The sequence below is a fragment of the Lactuca serriola genome, chromosome 6 (genome assembly GCF_051521515.1).
Source record: "Lactuca serriola cultivar US96UC23 chromosome 6, Lser_US96UC23_V15, whole genome shotgun sequence".
NCBI classification, from domain to species: Eukaryota; Viridiplantae; Streptophyta; class Magnoliopsida; order Asterales; family Asteraceae; genus Lactuca; species Lactuca serriola.
The window spans coordinates 127,214,501-127,234,686 of NC_136413.1; the positions used below are offsets into that span (position 1 = coordinate 127,214,501).

General features: G+C 34.9%; 3 protein-coding genes across 5 annotated transcripts; 1 reads left to right on the forward strand and 2 right to left on the reverse strand.

Annotated features, from left to right (window-relative positions):
- Positions 1-3,419: 3,419 nt before the first annotated feature.
- LOC145056781 (MOB kinase activator-like 1A) lies at positions 3,420-6,441 on the reverse strand. Its single transcript, XM_079004501.1, has 7 exons — positions 6,253-6,441; positions 5,311-5,359; positions 5,099-5,207; positions 4,881-4,974; positions 4,006-4,139; positions 3,760-3,923; positions 3,420-3,646 (listed from the first exon to the last, which is right to left on the reverse strand). The coding sequence occupies exons 1-7, from the start codon at positions 6,273-6,275 to the stop codon at positions 3,572-3,574; spliced, it is 648 nt and encodes a 215-aa protein (XP_078860627.1). The 5' UTR covers positions 6,276-6,441; the 3' UTR covers positions 3,420-3,571.
- Positions 6,442-7,332: 891 nt separating this feature from the next.
- Positions 7,333-18,295, reverse strand: LOC145056783 (Putative membrane lipoprotein). Of its 3 annotated transcripts, none has more exons than XM_079004505.1 (4): positions 18,155-18,295; positions 17,385-17,631; positions 16,738-16,834; positions 7,333-7,351 (listed from the first exon to the last, which is right to left on the reverse strand). In XM_079004505.1, the coding sequence occupies exons 1-4, from the start codon at positions 18,155-18,157 to the stop codon at positions 7,348-7,350; spliced, it is 351 nt and encodes a 116-aa protein (XP_078860631.1). In that variant the 5' UTR covers positions 18,158-18,295; the 3' UTR covers positions 7,333-7,347. The 3 variants fall into 3 exon arrangements, with proteins under 3 accessions (XP_078860631.1, XP_078860630.1, XP_078860629.1); XM_079004504.1 differs by lacking the exon at positions 7,333-7,351 and adding an exon at positions 13,492-14,769; XM_079004503.1 differs by lacking the exon at positions 7,333-7,351 and having other exon boundaries at positions 16,455-16,834.
- On the forward strand, positions 13,847-15,675 carry LOC145056782 (growth-regulating factor 3-like). The gene is made up of 4 exons (XM_079004502.1): positions 13,847-14,069; positions 14,542-14,956; positions 15,029-15,405; positions 15,483-15,675. The coding sequence occupies exons 1-4, from the start codon at positions 13,847-13,849 to the stop codon at positions 15,488-15,490; spliced, it is 1,023 nt and encodes a 340-aa protein (XP_078860628.1). The 3' UTR covers positions 15,491-15,675.
- Positions 18,296-20,186: the final 1,891 nt, after the last annotated feature.

Below are 20,186 nucleotides of genomic sequence, written 5' to 3' on the forward strand. Positions count from 1 at the left end.
CTCCGAGCCGGAAGTGATCAACCCTCCCGCTCCTCGTCCTCCCGAAGTTAGAATGGGTTACCAAGCTCCCATTCCCATATGGGGAATCCATCTCTACCATTGGAGCCATCAACTAGGTGTACGCCCTCCCTTCGGCATGTGTCAGGAGTTTTACAATGTCAGTGAGGGAGGCTCAGCTGATCGAGCGCTTCCCGTTCTTGTGGGCACAATATCCACCCAGAACTACCATTCGGACATGCAAGCGGCCAGAATTCGTGAGATCAATGCTGCTACACGGGGTAACGTCACAGACATCCGTCGTCTGGACGGACTACACGAAGATACCCAACTCCACACAGGGACGCTTCAAAGCCAAATGGAGGCAGCACTTGCAGAAATAAGAGAGATGAAGGAACAACAAGTGGTTCTTGAGAGGCGTTTAATGGGAGTCAAACAATCGGATGCAAAATCTAGCTCCAAACGCACAACACGCTGCAAGTAGGACTTGCCCAACTCCAACAATTTTGATATAGAATAGGACCTCGGATAAAGTTTTTCTTATTTTCTTTGAACTTGTAATTGGAGACCTCTAGATAGGTCAAATTTTCCTAAACATATGTGGTTATGATCTGTTAGAACGGAATCAGGGTAGACAGTATTCTATGCTCTTATGATCCGCAAGGATTGGTATATTAGTGACCTGCTAGGTCGGTACTCTAGTTACGAGAGAATTCTATGATTGATGACCAGTGATAAATATGCTTGATGTTTATATATGCCAGTATATGATAGTTATGCGCACATAGTATTTGCTTGTTGATTGGGTTGAGGCGGACCTGCTTTATGCTGTAGGCCAACACACCCTATGAGCGGTCCGGGGAGACTGTAGGTCCACGTGGCAGACCAGTCATGCTGAAGGCTCGGGATAGATCTAGATAGACTGTAGGCCCTGTAGGGCGGTCCAGTCAGGCTGATGGCCCAGTATGCATGTTGATTGATTGATTATTACTGATATGGTATTGTCAGTGTGGTATTGGTATTTTGGGGGTAGCTCACTAAGCCCTCGGGCTTACAGTTTTCAGTTTATTGTTTCAGGTACTTCAGGAGATCATGGCAAGGCGAAGGCATGACCGTACCACTCCTCATCCTTATGTTATGATTTTGGGACACTGACGGATATTGATTTGAAAACATTTTTGTAAACAAACGTTGTTTGATTTTATTTATGATTTAAAAAGTTTAAATTTGGCGTAAAATTTATGGTTGTTACAACATGAATCTATATGCCAAATAATCGATAATCAACGTCTTGCCAAGATATCTACATGAACTTCCTAATTTGACAAAGGTCAAACCTCAGTCTACTACTAGTCAAACTGGTCAAAAAGTCAACGATCAACAGTAATCACGCCGTAACCAGCTAATGGTCACATTGTGATCACTAGGCGGCAAGATAGTCGGGAAAAGCCCAGATGTCTCACCGAGACATATGATATGTCATGCCGTGAAACGGGGCTTAATAATCTTCCTCATTCAATCCTTAATCCATATAGACAGGAGTTCCAAACCTCATATCTGAAACTCCCAAACATCTCAATGGATAAAGCTTCCAACTTTATCCATCCCAATGACTTAATCAACCAAAAACTCCAACCTTAAGTCCAAAATATCCATCAAAGAGCCAAAACTAAGTGCATATATTAACTAAGAACACATATAGGTTCATTTCTTAAGAAAACACGGTCCATAAGCATCAAAATGCCACAAAAACATTATGGAGTTCTCCAAACTCCAAGAACACAAGGATAAAAGGACAAGGATTACTCAAGAGCCATCAAACAACTAAATATATCAATATCAAAGCATAAAGGTGGAGCCTTTTACTTACAAAAGCTCCAGAAGGTAATTAGCTTACTGGAATACCAAGGATTCACACACTAAAACCATACTTCAAGCTCCCTCTCCTTGGATCTTCATAAAAGAGCACCAAAACACAATCAGAATCAAAGAGAAAGGTTAGGGTTAGATGGGAGAATATTCTCTGGAAGTTGTAAGGGTTGCAAATGGCAAAAATCATGGAGCCAATCTCTTTAAATATGGAATAAAACCCTAAAACAACGTGGACTATGGTTGCACATATTTCGCGTCGTGACACCTTATGTGTCGCAGCGTGAAATGTTTGATCCATCAAATCCCAATTCAGCTTAAGCTCGATCTATCTTTCAGTCAAAAACTCAACCTTTTGCCCAAAGTCTTATACTCTTAGCCCAAGAACCTCATTCCTTGAAGGTCCAAACTTCATCTCTTAAAGTTCAAGACCTTCTCTTGGGCAAATTAAAGTCTGCCATTCTAAAATAAGAAACATCATAAAAGTGGATGTTACATCCCGAAACTAGATGTTACATCAACCCAGTAATAGGTTTAAATCTTTCTCACGTGATCTTATTATGCATACAAAGGAGTCAAAGAGACTTTGCATTTAATTTGTTTCTATTACAAGATGGATGGTTTCTCTCTTTTATCATTAAGGTTATAACGTAATTCCTATGATGTAATTTCTCACTGAGTAGCATATTTTATAATTTAGTTTATTAATAAAAACTTAGGACATAAAGCTGGTAGTTTTGAAAATCAATTTGAATCCTAGATACTTTATTGTAACCTTGCACAATAGGTGCTACATAAATCAATTTACCATGAGATTTCTTAATAAATTGGTACTATGACTGGTATATTTCTAAAATTACAATTAAATACATGAAATTCACGATGTATACTTTTCAATCGGATCCCTACACAAGTACCATGGACTAATGCTCTAATACATTTCAAAGAAATAATTGTAAGTTCAAATTAAACCTTATAATATCATAAACAAGAACTAACAATCAACTGAATGGATGCACACTCTAGTTTTCCCCTCCCAATGGTTTCTAGGGAATGATGTCGAGTGCTATCTATGTAAAAAGCAGTGAAGCCCCTTAATGAGAAACTAGGTTGCTAAGAATCTTGTTATTATCTCTTCGGGGAGAGATTAGACTCGTGTTTGTCGGGGGTTATGACATACTGTCCTATCAGATATCACTACCCCTGCACCAAACCTCTGTTAAAAAAATGGACACACTTAGTTTGTTGTTGCATTTGAAGTTTTTGAGCACCTCCTCACAAATAAATTGATAAATGTGTTATAAAAAACAACCGTTGGGCACCTCCCCTTACTCCCTTCTTCTTCGGTTCGCCCTAATTAGAGTAGAGGTACATTAATCGGTTTTCTAAACCAAACCAGATCGGTTTGAAAATGGGTTCGGGTTTTTTTTCGACAATGGTCGCAATTTGTTTGTGTGAACTAGTTCGGTTTTAAGCCGGTTTAGAGGTAAAAAAAAAAGTTCAAAGCCGTTCTTAGTTGTTAAACTCTTATATTTAGTTCAAGAAGGCCTATCTTAATAGAACATTTCAAATCACAACTTTTTCATTAAGGGATCAAATAATAGAATAAAAAACACAACATAAATATTTGACATCTTTAACCACACCATCTTATTATGTTCCTCAATAGATTCAAGTTTAGCTATCAACCCAATCAAGAGGTTCTTCAATGAGGGATAACAATGGATTCTATAAGCTCTTGAAGTGGAGCTAACTCCTTGTTGTCAATCAAACAGAACTCCTACATACACAAAGCCCATAAATCAAGAAGAATACAAGATATAAAAACCTTTAAAAAAAACACACAAATTTTAAAGATTTGTATATAGAAATAAGCAAGTGTAAAACGCTTACACATGTAAACAATATGAAATGCTTAAAGCATGTATTTAAATGTGCTTCCTCCTTGAGACTCACAATCTTTTGAAAGTGTGTATGATAAATATGAGCATATACACGAAATAAACGTTTAAATATCGTTTTCACAACATCCCTAAAATTGTTAGGAAATGGTGTACCTGAAAATTAATAAGACGAAAATAGCAATGTACTTTAAAAAGGGCATTTTCGGGAAAAACAAAACTAAAAAAAGGAAACTACCGAGTTTTTGAGGAAATATGGATTCATCATCCAATTGTGACTCAATCCAATCCATTAAATACTCCACATATTTTGGAGCCGATACTTCTATAGGCTTCTTGATTTGCACACCATCAGCCCATCTATATTCATATCTGAAAGTTTCCATTTACATAATATTTTTAATTTTTTATAAATATCAAAAGATATTATCTTGTAAACTATCCACAATAATCAAAACACAAAATCAATATGCTCTCAATGGACATTTATATCTCCTAAACATGCTTAATTCTAAATTTAGTAATCAATTTAATCATCAAATCAATTATGCCATATATGTTTTTAGACATTTCTTCAAAAATGGTCCCTATGGTTTCCAAAAAAATCAAGTTCAGTCCTTAACTTTTTAGGTCAGCAACGTTGGTCCATGTGGTTTCAAAACTTTTAAAGAATGGTCCTTAACCCTAACTCTGTTAGTTTTTTCTGTTAAGTTCATTTTAATGAGGGGAAAATAGTCTTTTCCATACCACAGGGACCATTTTTGAAGATATATATATATATATATATATATATATATATATATATATATATATATATATATTCTGACTATATTATTTAAATATGTATAGAAATCTTCAAAAATGGTCCCTGTGGAATGGAAAATACTATTTTGCCCTCATCAAAATGGACTTAACAGAAAAAAAAACTAACAGAGTTAGGGTTAAGGACCATCCTTTAAAAGTTTTGAAACCACAGGGACCAATGTTGCTGACCTAAAAAGTTAAGGACTGAACTTGATTTTTTTGGAAACCACAGGGACCATTTTTGAAGATTTGTCATGTTCAGTTTTATTTTGGGTAAATTAATATAAGAACATTGTTACTAAACCATACTTTGGGCCTGCAGCCATTGTTGGACAGCTGTCCGGTGTACAAAACTCGGTTAATGTGCCATAAAGAAGATTCACCTGGTTGAAGAAATCCACAGCTGAAAATCAAAAATCAAACCCTTTTTATTCCGATTTAAAAAAAAAATGAAATTATATTCCCTTTTTAGTAAAAAGAAATGAAAGTAGGTTGCTATTTCATAAAGAGAGGGAAAGAGAGTTAACTGTTGACAGCAAGCCATTCATTTGTATCCTCTCCTGGTGGAAGTCTTACAGCTTCTCTTAAGTTTCCACTTCCCAAAGTAGCATCAATGTGTTTCCTTAGTTGTGCACCCTATTTTATAAAAATATAAAATTATTGATGCAATAAATATATTATTATTACATCTGCAACTGTAGAAAAATCAAATTTCAGAGAGAGAGAAAGACAGGTTAACCTTACTCCCCGAGGGTGCACTTTTTTTGGGACGAAATGTCCTCTGATTCCTGTTAATATTGTCAAAAATTAGTAAATTAGGGAGTGTTTGGGATTGAATTTTGTTATAGATTATGTGTTTTGGTATAACAGAATTGGATAATTAACTGAATGTGTTTTGTGAAAAAAACAACATTTCTATGAAGCATTTCATCAAACACCTTTTGTGCATCTATCAAGCATCTCGTTTTTATAGAGTTGCTTATCAAATTGTATCAACAAACATCCAAGAATCTCCTCAACACTTTGCAACTAAAGAATGCAACCTTTTAACTTCTTTAATCAAAGTAAAACGATGAAGCAAATTACCAAGGGTTTTGCAGTTATATGTTTGATACACAAATTGGTATCAATTAGCTTCAACTTCAAAACGTAAATTTGGATCAAATATTCCAGATCATTTCAAGTCTTGTTTCTGACTTACTTTCCCACGACCCAATTAATCAGCATATACACGCTATAATCCATGTTTGTAATAATAAGAGCACATACACCTTGAAAATCGAAAAAGATGTACAGAATTGCATTTCGGGGTCAAACCTACACCTTGTGGATATCAAATTCAAAATTCGACATACATTTCCATACAAAAATATAGCATATATTTTGTAAACGATCATTAAGGAAATGTAGGTCATCAAGATTTTCCTCAAATTTAAACCAAATTTCAAGTTGAAAACGGGTCATTTGCCAAATAGCGATTTCTTATTCATTTTGGTAAAGGCGAAAATGCAAATGACGCCAATTGAGCACTTTATCAATCGAAAAACACTAAATTCATCGTAATCAAGAAAAATCAGAAATACCCAGATCAACAAATTCGAGGCAATGCATCATACAACCATGTATACGTGTAAGAAACGATTCACAAAGACATGAGATGCCAAATTACAATTGTACTTGCCTGCCGAGACCGAAAAGGCTCATGACTATGGAGAGAGGACAGAAAAGAGAGAAATGATTGTGGGTGGATTCTTGAGAGGAGAAATTTGAAGAAAATGGAGAAATGGGGGGAGAACAGCCGGGAGGGATCTGCCAGATTAGTGAGGGTACTTTCGATTTTATGTTATTTTTTAAAAAGGAGAAGGGAGGAGCACTTGATTATTTGCTAGGTGGAATTCTATTGAGTGGTATGAATCTATGTATTACAAAATTGCAAAAATGTTAAAATGGTACTTGTAAATTTTGTAATTTTGGTTTAAAAAATTTTGATGGTTCATCAATTGTTTAAAATTAGATTTTTTTTATTGGATTTGATTTAAAAAGACAATTATGCTCTTATAATTTTTTTTTCAATTTTTTTAATTGTTATAATAATTAAATTATTTAAAAATTATATGTTAAATATTAAATGACTTGGGCCCACCCCACAGGGTACACACGACACAACCTAAATGACTTCATCATCTCCATCTCTTTCTCCTCTGTTGAGATCGTCAACCTCTTTTCTGTCGAAAATGCCATCAACCACCACAATCATCAATCCCCACCATTACTTCCGTCGACCACCGGTCTTCTTCACTTAACTCTAGATAACCTAATACTATGGTCATTATCATCCAACCACCACAACAAATAATCTTCATCCAAATATGGATTCACCCACCTCCAATCGCTCTCAAGAACACATACATCAGAGAAACCACTAACAACAGGTCAGAAATCAAGACCATCAGCTCCCTTTCTTAGCCAGATCTAAACCTAGTGATGCAAGGGGTGCTCAAACATACCAATTAAACCCAAACATCAAGTGACATCCTTATTTTCAAGAACCGAAAAAAAAAATTACACTTTAAAAATCATGATATTTTGGTTTGCGGAAAATCCCAATATATTAACACAATACAAATGATTGTTTCATAATATAAAAACTCTATAGATGTAATAATCGATACACAACATATGTTATAACATAAAGACCTAAGAGTCTTGAATATTATTGCAGGTCTCCTCTTCAATCCTCAACATCAAACTTAAATTTTCAGTAGTCTTAACACCGCTACCTGTAATGCATATAAATTGAGTGGGTCAGGTTGGGAAACCTAGTAAAATATATAGGGGTTTCAAGCCCATAATCCATAACCTGCAAAACCAATTGTCATCCAACAACACATCATAAAAATATATAAGACATTTTCCCTAACTACCCATCTCATCGATCCTCACATACCGATCCTAATACATTGATCTTATAAGATCTATCCTGATGGATCACTATAAACAAAGACTTGACTATACTGCTTCGGAGATTCCCTGACAGCCAACGAAGATTGATAAAGGCAACAATAAGGGAAAATGGAGTACATCGAATTAACACAAAGTTCATTAACATTTACGGGAATGATTACCCGCTAATATTCTACAAGACTATATGTAATAGCTAGTGGTCGTCATCTTACTCCGACAGATGATTGATCATCCAGGCACCTAATAGCTACCTGGCTCAAACATACCTAGCAGTAGTCTGGTATAGACACACCATATCGGGTATTTCAAGTGTAAAAGGAAGGGGAACACTAATGTAGTACTCTTGTGCATGATACATATCCCACCAAATCATCGATGTAATTGACCAGAGTTCTACTCTCCGTTCCAAGATCACATACATCCCAATATAAAACTAACCAATGTACAAACTTAATTGAACTAAGCATCTCTTTAGGTCTTAGTCTATAACTATAAAAAGATTACAACACCCATCATCATCACGAAGATTTTGCTGATGTAATATTTTTACAATAAAGGGTATATCTAACATCCTTTCAACTTAACTCAAACTAAGCATCATTTGTAAGTCTCACTCCATCATTAAGCAAGACTATAATGCTTGAAATCATCATCCAAACTGTTTTCCTGTTTATACCATGTTACAATGTACAATTATAATATTATCCAACTTAATTGGACCTAATCATCCTTTATATGTTTTAATTTAGAAACTAGACTAGACTCTAATCCATGTAGTCAACATCCAAAACCAACTTTGTTTAGGCAACACCATCATAATATCATTAACATAGAATATTAGGTATATATTTATCTTCTATGTAAGAATACTTCTATTATTATTATTATTATCATGTAATAATATCATATATATATATATATACACATCTTAGCACATATAGAACCATATCAGGTTCGCGTATCGTATGTCATTATATATATATATATATATATATATACACACACACACACACATCTAACACATATTCCAGGAAATAAACATATAATTCCCATAGAAACTTTAAACAAATGTTTAATACTTTTAAGTTTTAATAATTAAAACCATGTTCATGAATGTAACTTTGCACTTACATGATGGAGGTGGAAGATCCTCAGGAAAGCTAGCTCCTTGGCTAATACATCAGCTTATCCATTTTAAACAACCTAACTACGAATATTACTATGCTTCGGTGTTCGTTCATACTTATGCGGGTTTTATAACTCTCTTAAGATTCCTCAACAATCCAAATGAATTCGTCAAGATCTATCAAATAAGGAACAACAATGTAAGATCATATCGGAGGTAGGATCCGTATGTGCTTATTAGAGTTTGAACTATAAACTTGAGCTAAAAGTTTGAGAATTAGTACCAACATTTCAACAAATGTTTTAACCCACAATATATGTGGTTCTCTGAGTTTAACATGTTAGGAGTTCAAAATAATTTTCAAGGATTTTTGGTGATGATTTAATCTATTTAATATACAACACAAAACTAGTACTCACAAGAAAAGTATTTCAGAAATTCAAAATATTAATGATTTCCAGTGAAACCGTTGATGTAGGGTAGAGACGAGCTCGGAACTCTAGGGACCGCTCCACGAGGCAACACATGAACCAGAGAGAAAGAGAGGAATGTTTTGAAGGTGTGCTGGATTGAAAGGCAGAATCCTCTATTTATAGTCGAGTTTTGGAGGTACGCGTCGCGCCTTTCCTATGCACGACGTGCATTTGAACACCATAGCTCCACAGGAAGTTGCCACGTGTCCCCACCCCACTCAGCCATGTCACTCGTAATCTGATCGAATCCGGTGCTAGGTGTGCGGCGCGTTATGGCACGCACTTGACGCGCAAGTAAAGATTTTTCAAAAACCATTACTTTTGCGTGTGTGCTTCAATCTAAACCCTCAATATATCTTTGTGATGATCTCAACAGGTACTACAACTTTCTTTTCGGTTGTTTTCGCCGGTTTTGACTTTCATTTTCAAGTCCAACGGGGGTAAGAATTAATGATTTTATAAAAATCATAACTTACTCATATGAATCCTGTTTTCGACAAACTTTTTCCTAAAGTTTATATCTCGAGGAGTACTATGAAACTCATTTTTGCACTTTTAGTCAAACTCAACAAATCTCTAAGTACTGTTTCGACGTAATTAATTTTAACTACGTGGTTGATTTCTATTTTTATAAAATCCATATCTCTCTCCTTTGGAGTCGAATTTTTACGAATCTTATATCCTTGAGATCATGTTAACGACTACTATCCAAGTATGTTAACCGAATCGGAAAACGTTACAACTTTTTAATCGCTAATTTTTAGAGCCTAATGGACGATTTTTAGCAAATAAATGTACAACATATTTGATTCTTATTATCTTAAAAATCGAATTACAATGCTTTCTATTACATTTATTTTCCTATTATTTCCTAACAGTGACTAGTGATGGAATTTCTCAGGGTTGTTACACCCCGACCCCGACCCCGACTGCGACTCCGACCTTAAATTTTCCCGTTTCCCGCCCCCGAATTTGAAGACCCCCTTTTCCTTGTTTTCCTTGTTTACCGTGAATCCCCTATTAACCCCGTTTGGCCAGATATCATCGTTTAACCTTATTTACCTTATTTTTTCACTCGTTTATTTTGTTTAACCTTACATATTACATTAATTATTCAAAATACAAAACATACATCCGAAGGAGCATAATATGCTCTACAAACTACTTTGGCTATCAAAAAGTAAAAACCGCGCGTCGGATATCAACACTTAAGCATGGATTTGTCACAACAAATACTTCATATCCAACATTTTCCTCGTTGTTAATACCATATGATTCAAAGTTATGCATCAAACAACAAATGAATGACTTCTAAATTCCTAGCCACAACATCAAATGATCTATTATCTTTTTTGTATCCTTTGTTGAATTAGAATCACATGTTGTAATTCTAATTAATACACTTTGAAGAGCTGCTAAAGGAAGTGTCATAATTGAGTTTACTAGCTTCAAACTATAAAACTAGTTTCTAAAAGTCTAAAAAATAGACTTGGTAACATGTTGTGTCAATATCGGATTGAAACATTAAACAGGTTAAAAGCGATTGACACTAACTTACCCATTTAATATCCATGTTGTACATGTCAATTAGTTACTTAGAACAAGGGTTGAAAATTTTTATACAAACCCATTAATTTTGTGTTGGGTTAATGGTTTTAAGATTTAGACCTTTTAAACATGTTATGTCGTGTTAAGTTAAAAAAAAGTGTTTTTAGAATGACGACTCTCACCCACCTACGACCTAACTCTAATTTTACTCATAAATTACACCATTGTCCTATATAAGACTTGAACTCTTAACTACTTACATGTGTGACACCATGTCAACCAAATACCACCGACTATAAGCTATTTTGCTTGAGTTGAAAATTTTTGGCTTTAACTTTACCTGTTTAATATTAATGTCGCGTGTCAACTCATTACTTAGGCTACATGATATATATAGCACATTTCACACATAGAAGATAATGTGGAGGGGGGTTTCCACCTATGAACACCACCCCACGTTATAGTAGATATATTGTGGAGTAAATGTGCTAAGAGATCTTCACTAAAGACACTTCTCTATCTCTCTCTTCTTTTTTTATCTTTATCTCTTCTTTACTAGTAAACACATTTCCATAAAATCGTGAAATGGTTTGATGACGAGGTGACTAAAGTAACTTCTTTACCCAAATCTATTTATTTTATGTTTGCTTAACTTGTCGTGAATTAATTCAAAAGCTATTGTTTAAATGAATTAATTCGAAGTAATTATTTCAAGTTTGTAAACAAGCGATACATGGTAGAATTTATTTTGTTACAAAATAGTCGAAAGGAAAAACAAGAGTAAATTTTTTTAACTCGATTTCAATTGAGAAATTAAATTATCTCCTACTTTTTATACCTACAAATATTCATACCCATTAACTTTATGACACGTGTCATCATTCCACCATTCAATTTAATTTTAGACAAAACTGCAAAAATGGTTCCTATGGTATGCATTTTTTTGGGGTTTTAGTCCAAACTATGACTTTTTTGGATTGGTGGTCCTTTTGGCCATGTTTGTACGTAGATTTGGTCCCTCGTAAAATTGAAATGACTATAATACCCTTCTGATATATATATATTTTTATTTTTTTCTATTTAATTTAAATGAAAAAGAAAATAAATAATTAATTTGGGCCTCTCTTTCTCTCTTTCTTTCTCTTTCTCTCTCTCTCTCTCTCTCTCTCTCTCTCTCTCTCTCTCTTTCTCTCTCTCTCTCTCTCTCACCGTATCCCCCAGATTAATGCTTGTCTTCTTCACCTCATCACAATCGATTAACAACTTTGCTTCTAAACCCAGAAAATCAAGAATCAGGTGTAGCTCTCAATCGATTAACAACCAATGCTTCTTTCTTTCTTTCTTTCTCTCTCTCTCTCTCTCTCTCTCTCTCTCTCTCTCCCTCTCTCCATTTCTTCTTTCCGTCAAAGTCTATCATAATAGTAATTAATATTATCGGACCCACAATCTCTTGAAATCAACCACTAATCTATATGTAAAAGGGTCTCTTTTAAAGAAGTCAATTGTTGGAAGTTCTAGCAAGCAAGAAGAAACGAGTGGAGGTACACCTGGGATTTCAGCTTGGGAGAAGCTATTAACTAAGCATCCTGAGCTTTTGTAGCAATCTGGAGACGATTTCTCTCCCTCTGCATCACCACCGAAAATGTGGACCACCATCGGCGCCACAATCAATACCCATTGCAACTCGAATCCTAAGGAAATCAACCCCTATCATCATCTTATACCTACAACTTGAGACCTGCTTATCAATTTTACAAAGAAAGAAGAAAGAGACATCGAATCTCCATCTCTGTCCCATCTTCTCATTCAAAATCAAATAAGAAAAAGAGGATCATTGAGATATGTTTATCATATACCACACCAGATCTTGAAACAACAGAAGATAAAAAGGCTTACAATCGGAATAAGTACAAAAAGAAACATGTTGATCAGAAGCATTCAGTGAAAGGAAGGCGGAGGTCGTCGGTGGAAAGGTAGCAAAGGTCATCGGTAGAAGTGGAAGCACTGATGGGATTGGAAGAAAGAACTAGGAAGGGATGATGGGGTGGCTTAGCTTTGATACGGGAAGAAGAAATATGGAAGGAGGTTCGATCAAGTGTATGGATTTGTGACGGGGAAAAAGAAAAATTGAGAGCCCCATTTGTTGTCTACATACGACACTCCTCCACTTCTTCACCCTCTAATTGAATTGCGCATGCTTCCTTAGATGTTCAATCCAACAATGGTGGAGATATTGGAAGCTTGATTTTCAAAGATCTCAGTCCGATTGCAAGGAGATCTTGGCGTCACTGTAGATCTGTGGACATGATCTGGTGGTGGTTGTAGTGATAACTCAGTGGGTGGGTGTGGAATTTTAATTAAGAAGGAAGATGCAAAGAAGATGAATTGGTCCTGGTAAAAAGAAAAAGGATGAAGGTATATGGTGAAGAGAGAGAGAGAGAGAGAGAGATAAGTAGGCCCGCTTTTATATTTAATAATAATAATATTAAAAAGTGAAAGAAAAATAAAAAATAAATTCATTAAGGGTATAATAATCTTTTTATTTGGACAGAGACCAAAACTACAAGCAAACTAGTTCAAAAGGACCATCAACCCAAAAAAATCGGGGTTTGGACTAAATCTCCAAAAAAATACATACCACAGGGACCATTTTTGCAATTTTGTCTTAATTTTATTTAATACATTCTTCATAAGATAGTTAAGTAAATATAGAATGTTGACACATGTCATAATGTTAGTGGGTAGAAATATTTATAGATATAAAAAGTAAGATGCAATTTAATTTCTCTTCAATTTAACACAATTATCAAACAATAAATGAATAATCATATACATATAAATCCTCAAATGTTTTCAAAGAAAGTAATGTTTATCTTCAAAGAAAGTAAGAAAATAAAAAGAATATGTAAATGAATGCTCATGCCAACCATTTCATCCCCACATCCTAATTCCTTTCTTACCACGCATGGCCAAACCCTAGATCTGCCCCTTCAAAGGTAACCCCCTCTCTCTCTCTCTCTCTCTCTCTCTCTCTCTCTCTCTCTCTCTCTCTCTCTCTCTCTCCCCATCCATACACGTATATGTTCCCTGCAACATTTATATAAACATATCTGCAGTTTTGTTGCAGTTAATTTTCCTTGAAAAACGACAACACAGTAAAGGAGATGAGTGGCAGCACGACAGTGGCGGTAGCGGGCGGCGGTGGCGGTGGCGGTGGAATATCTGGATATCGTCCGCCGTTCACGCCGGTGCAGTGGCAGGAGCTGGAACATCAAGCTCTGATATACAAATACTTAGTCGCAGGAGTTCCTGTACCTTATGATCTCGTTGTTCCAATTAGAAGAAGCCTCGAAGCTTTATCTGCTAGGTTCTTCACTAATCCTACTTGTAAGTTCACAAATCTCCGAATCATGTTTACGTTCTCAGTTTTTACTCAACGACTTTGTTTCGATAGATACCCTCGACTTTGACTTTCGATTTCAAAGGTTTTGCTTTTCAGATTGGGGAAATCGATTATGATTTGCTACAAAATTCAAGTTGTTCCATTAAATGCTTTCGCTAATCAACCCCTGTACAACATAAGATCCATTTCTGATTTCTGTATTGAAGTTTAACGAAGTCGGATTTAGATTTATCCTTTATTCCTTTCATTTCTCTTCTTCCCGATCTTCTATTAGGTTGAAGTTTCAAAAGCTTCTCATAAGTTTCGATTTGATTCTACAACACCAAACATACTCCCAATCTCCAATTTATATGAAATACAATCATCCAATATCATATATCTAAATCGGATGATTGAATCAGAATCTGATTTCAGTTGCTTGTTGTGTAATTCTGACTAATCTTAACCTTTTTGAAGCATTGAGCTACTGTTCATACTACGGGAAGAAATTTGATCCAGAGCCAGGGAGATGTAGGAGAACAGATGGGAAGAAATGGAGATGCTCAAAAGACGCGTATCCAGACTCCAAATACTGTGAACGCCATATGCATCGTGGTAGAAACCGTTCAAGAAAGCCTGTGGAATCTCAATCTCAATCTCTATCTCAATCTCAATCTCAATCTGCTTCTCAGTCATTGTCAACAACTGCAGTGTCAAATGTTAGTACTGTGAGCAATGGTGGTAATAGAAGCTACCAGAATCTTGGAAATGGAAGCTTCCAGAATTCATCCTTGTATCCTACTTCTAGTTCTTGTAGTTTTGATTTCGGAAGCAATGTGTCAAAGTTACAGGTTCATGGAAGTGCATATGGAATCAACAACAACAGTTTTAGGTACGTTTTTTTTTGAGAAATCATTCTGATTAGGACGTTAGACTCATGTTAAATGACTATTTTACCCCTTAGGTATGATCAATCACTAACGGTTGATGTGGATGATCAAAATTACACTTCCAATACATGGCGTCTACTCCCAAACCAAATTCCCACATCTTCTTTAATGGAATCAAGAACCGAATCTTACTTACAAACCAAATCCATGGTTAATTTTGACTCTGTGGTTGACCCTATATCAATGCCAAAGCCAAGTCAACAACAACAACAACAACAACATTGCTTATTTGGAAGCAAAATCGGGTCCCCAATTGAAGTGAAAAATGAGCAACAATCAATGCGCCCGTTTTTCGATGAGTGGCCCGAAGCTAGGGAACCGTGGTCCACCACTCAGTTGTCCATGTCAACTACTAATGATTACACTGCACGAAGTGATTGTACCTCTAATGGTGCGTAATAATACTGATACTGTTACTAATACTGATACTGTTATTGATACTGATGTTTTGTTTTTGGTTTTGTGAAGATGGGTAAGAATGGAGGTGATAATGAAGTGGGGTTGTGGTAAAAGATGAAGTTTGTGTTTGATGTGTGTATTTGATCTTTGAATTACTTTGGAATGTTGTTCAACATGTGTTTTTTTAAGAACTTTTTTTTTGGAATAAATGTTGGTCTATTTTAAATTGTATATTTACTTGGGTGAAGTGAATTTTTATAAATGATGTACAAACTGCGTCCCAACTTATGTTTTATGTTTCTGGTTATAAATGTTGTCAAATTTTTTATTTTTTTTTGTTGTATATAAATCAAAGTAATATTATATGTTTTTTTGTTACTTTACAAAATCTACAAAAGAAAAGAGTTTGTTATTTGTAATTATAATTTAGAGCAAATGATTTTATTTTTCGAATTTGATATTGTATTATGTTTTGTTTTAAATCGAATATCATGCTTTCAACATTTTTAGTATTTTATCATAAGTCATAACCCTCTTGAGGTACCTAGTTTGCCAAGTTGGCCAAGTTGAGTTGAAAATACAATATAAAAAAAAATAAAACATAGTGTGTTTTGTTGTGTGTTTTATGTCATTGAACAAAGAAAAAAGATTAACATCGAATAAAATTGGAAAATTCGATGTTAAAATTAAAATAGAAACAAAAAGCAGTGCTAAAATAATAATAATAATAAAAAGAATAAAAACAGAATGTCTTTTGTGTCATTTGGCTATAAGTTATAAATTACTTATAAATAAAGAAGTTAATTTTATTTGATAGGAATATATATGTTACAAAAACAATCAATAATTTAAGTTTCTCACATTCTTTTTATCATATTTCAATAAAAAATGGTTTAGGATAATGTTCTTTTCAACTTAAACGGATTTAAATTGATTTTATATTTTATTTGGTGAGCTTGCTGAAAGACTAATTATAAGGTGAAGAGATTTCAAAGTAATCTTGTTTTAGAATTACATATAGAAGCTAGTAAAAGACAACACTTGTTTTCCAAAAATAACACACAAGAAAAAATTGTGATTATTTTGCAAATTAATCTTTAGTTTCAAGAAAAATATCATAAACTAAAAAACTCTTAGCTTTTGCAACATAAGACTCTTTTAGCTCGAACAAACCTATGCATTTTTCTTATTATCAATAACGCGAGTTTTGAGTTCATCAAAATAACCTAAAACTAACTTAGCTTGAGAAGACATAAATCTATTCATACCCAAAAATTTTACCCTTTTGTCTACCGATTGTTCATGGTTGAAGGTAGACACCCACCTTTCCATGCCGGATATATCATTGTTAGCACTGCTTGTCCCAAGTAGACCATTAGATCGAGCAAAGTCCATTGCACCGCTTCTTGTCGCCATAAAAGCTGTAAACGAGCATGCCAAGTTATTAAGGGTCATTATTTAAATCTCTGAGCTAACTTAAGAGTATCATCATGTGAGATGTATATCAAGTATACAGTGGCCCACCGGAGTTATGCTCTAACAACATCATGTCAGACACATGCCCACGAGGGTTATGCTCTAACAGCATCATGTGAGATGTATACCAGTGGCCCACTAGAGTTACGTTCTAACAACATCACATTAGACACATGCCCACGAGGGTTATGTTCTAACATCAAGTGAGATGTATGTCAGGTACACGGTGGCCGACCAGAGTTATGCTCTAACAGCATCATGTGAGACACATGCCCACGAGGGTTATGCTCTAACAACATCATGTGAGATGTATATCAGGTACACACAGTGGCCCACCGGAGTTATGCTCTAACAACATCATGTCAGACACATGCCCATGAGGGTTATGCTCCAACAGCATCATGTGAGATGTATATTAGGTATACAGTGGCCGGCCGATAAGGTGACAAATATAAAAGGAAGTATTTGGATTTGGGAAAAGATGAGAAAGCATACCACTAAAAGGAACTTTGAGGAGGCGATTAGCAGGAAGACCTATTCCGACTCCGGCAAGAGTGATTCCGACACTAAATCCGACTCCACAACCGGCACCAACATATCCAATGACATCAGGGCCAAACCCCGGGCCCCATCCAATGCCACACCCAACACCTATTCCCATGCCCCAAAAAGCTCCCGATGTAGGATGCACAGGATTCCATCTCTCATACCTTCTAAACAACCCCTTTATAATCATTAATACCTGCAACTACCACTAATTAAAGATTTCAAATAACTAATATTATCAACTAATCTCATCATTAGTATTTACTCATGCGTTAAGTGTAGGTAGGTATGTATTAAAGGGTTATAAACTTATAATAGAAAGAAATGTAAGTATGATGTTATAAATTATAATAAACAAATCAATAAAAGTAGCTCGTTAGTGAAGCAAAAAATGTGTTCAAAGTAGCTTTAGAGTCGAAGCTTCGATGGTGGAATCGTAGTTGGGATACCACTGAAATCAAAATATATGATTTACAAGATTCATTTGGTATGCAGCGAAATTGAGCTCATAAAAACACATTTGCATCAACGATCTTAGCAGGGAATTGTTTGAAATATCCCTAAAAGAAATAAACTTGGCAGTTCCCTTTTTGAAGAACCACTCGGACTCATAATTGGGCTAAAAATTGTAATTATTCAAAGTCTATCTATCTAATCAACACAACAACTGAAGTATATCAATGGTGAATTATCATAAAACAAAAGAATTAGTGAATTACCATGAACAAATTGAAGAGAAATAGTGATAATCGAAGTAGCGAGAACTCGCGAGGTACCCGAATCGCTAGGGCAGCAGAGACAACACTGTTCTATCTTCTGGTGCGCGCGGCTTTGTTTAGTCCATAGGATTTCGATTTTATTCTTTTTAGGCTTTACAAAAAGAGCACAAAAGTTTCTACAATTGTCCTTTTAAACACAATATTTCTTGATTAATCCCGTTAAACAACATAATTTTATCACATTTATCTTAGACTACATGGAGCGGGCAACGCCTAATGATGTTTTTCTGACGTGGAACAAAAAGAATGGTGTTATGATGCCCTCTACACCGTCCCCCATTTGCGTTTTTGGGCGTTATGACAAGACACGTTACACCGGTAACGGAAGGAAACAAGACTTTTTTTTATTGGAACGGTCATATTTTCGACCGTTTGCAAACGGTCACAAATTAAAAAAAAATCCTTATTATTATAAATACACAAAAAATTATTTTCATTTTACCTATAAAACTCAACAAACTCTTTCAACAATCCTTATTTCTTTCAATTTCATTTTGTTTTTTAATATTCTATTTAATTAAAAAATGGAACATTTTGATCCGTTCCATCCATACAATCATAATATCAATGAAGATGATATGTTTGTGGATATGATGTATTGATATGTTACTGACATAATATCGCTAGCGCCAACTCCACTACTGATCAGACGTGCATCGTTGAACATAGATCGTGAAGATGAGCATAGACGTCTAGTATACAAATATTTTGTGGATAATTGTGTCTACCAACCTAGCGATTTTAAAAGAAAGTTTCATTTGCAGATAAATGTGTTTCAACGGATAGCCAATGTAATGGAAAGCAGGTACCATAATTACAGTTGTTTCAAAAATTAAATATATGTTCTTTAGATTATTAAATATTTTTTTAAAAATTAAATATATGTTTTTTAGATTATTAAATAATTTTTTTAAAAATTAAATATATGTTCTTTATATTATTAAATAATTGTTTTAAAAATTAAATATACGTTCTTTAGATTATTAAATAAATGTTTTTGAAATTTTAATATATGTTTATGTATGAATATTTCCACATGAGGTATGATGCGAGAGGTAAACGAGGTTTTAAAGGGTTGCAAAAATGTGTTGTTGTAGTCACGCTTATGGCTGTGGGGGAATCGTCCGATTCTGTTGATGACTATATGAGAATGTCATAACGAACTGCACGAGAAAGTTTGTATAGATCGGTGAGAGGTGTTATCAAAACATTCAGTGACATATACTTGCGCAAACCTTCATGGAATGACATGCAACAAGTATATGTGGCGTATGAAGAACGACATGGTTTTCCAGGAATGCTTGGAAGCATTGATTGCACAAAGTGGATATGGAGAAATTGTCTTGTGGCGTGGAAAGGTCAATACACAAGTGATCATCTTGGATTGACTTCATTAGTAATAGAGGCTATTGCGTCACAAGACTTATAGATTTGACATGCTTTTTTCGGAGTTGCGGGTTCTAACAACGACGTAAATGTACTTGATCAATCACCCATATTTCAGGACCTTTTGATAGGAAATGCATAAGATGCTCCTTTCATAGTAAATGACCATGAGTATAAGTTCGGATATTACCTCACGGATGGAATATACCCACCATATTCCATGTTTTTTAAGGCGTTTCGACACCCGATAGAACCAAGAGACAAAATTTTCAAGAGAATACAAGAAAGAGCACGTAAGGACGTGGAACGTGCTTTCAGAGTTCTGAAAGCAAAATGACACATAGTTAAACATGCAGCACGAACATATGAGTTGGACACTCTACGAGATATTATGTATGCATGTATCATTATACATAACATTGTGATTGAAGATAAAGGATGAAACATTGCGGAGTATTCGCATACGGAACCTAGACACATTCAATTTCAACCAGTGACAACATAATACTTACAAAGAGTCGTTGATATTTAAGACCAACAAAAACACAAATAACTTCAACAAGATTTGACAGATCATACCTATGAT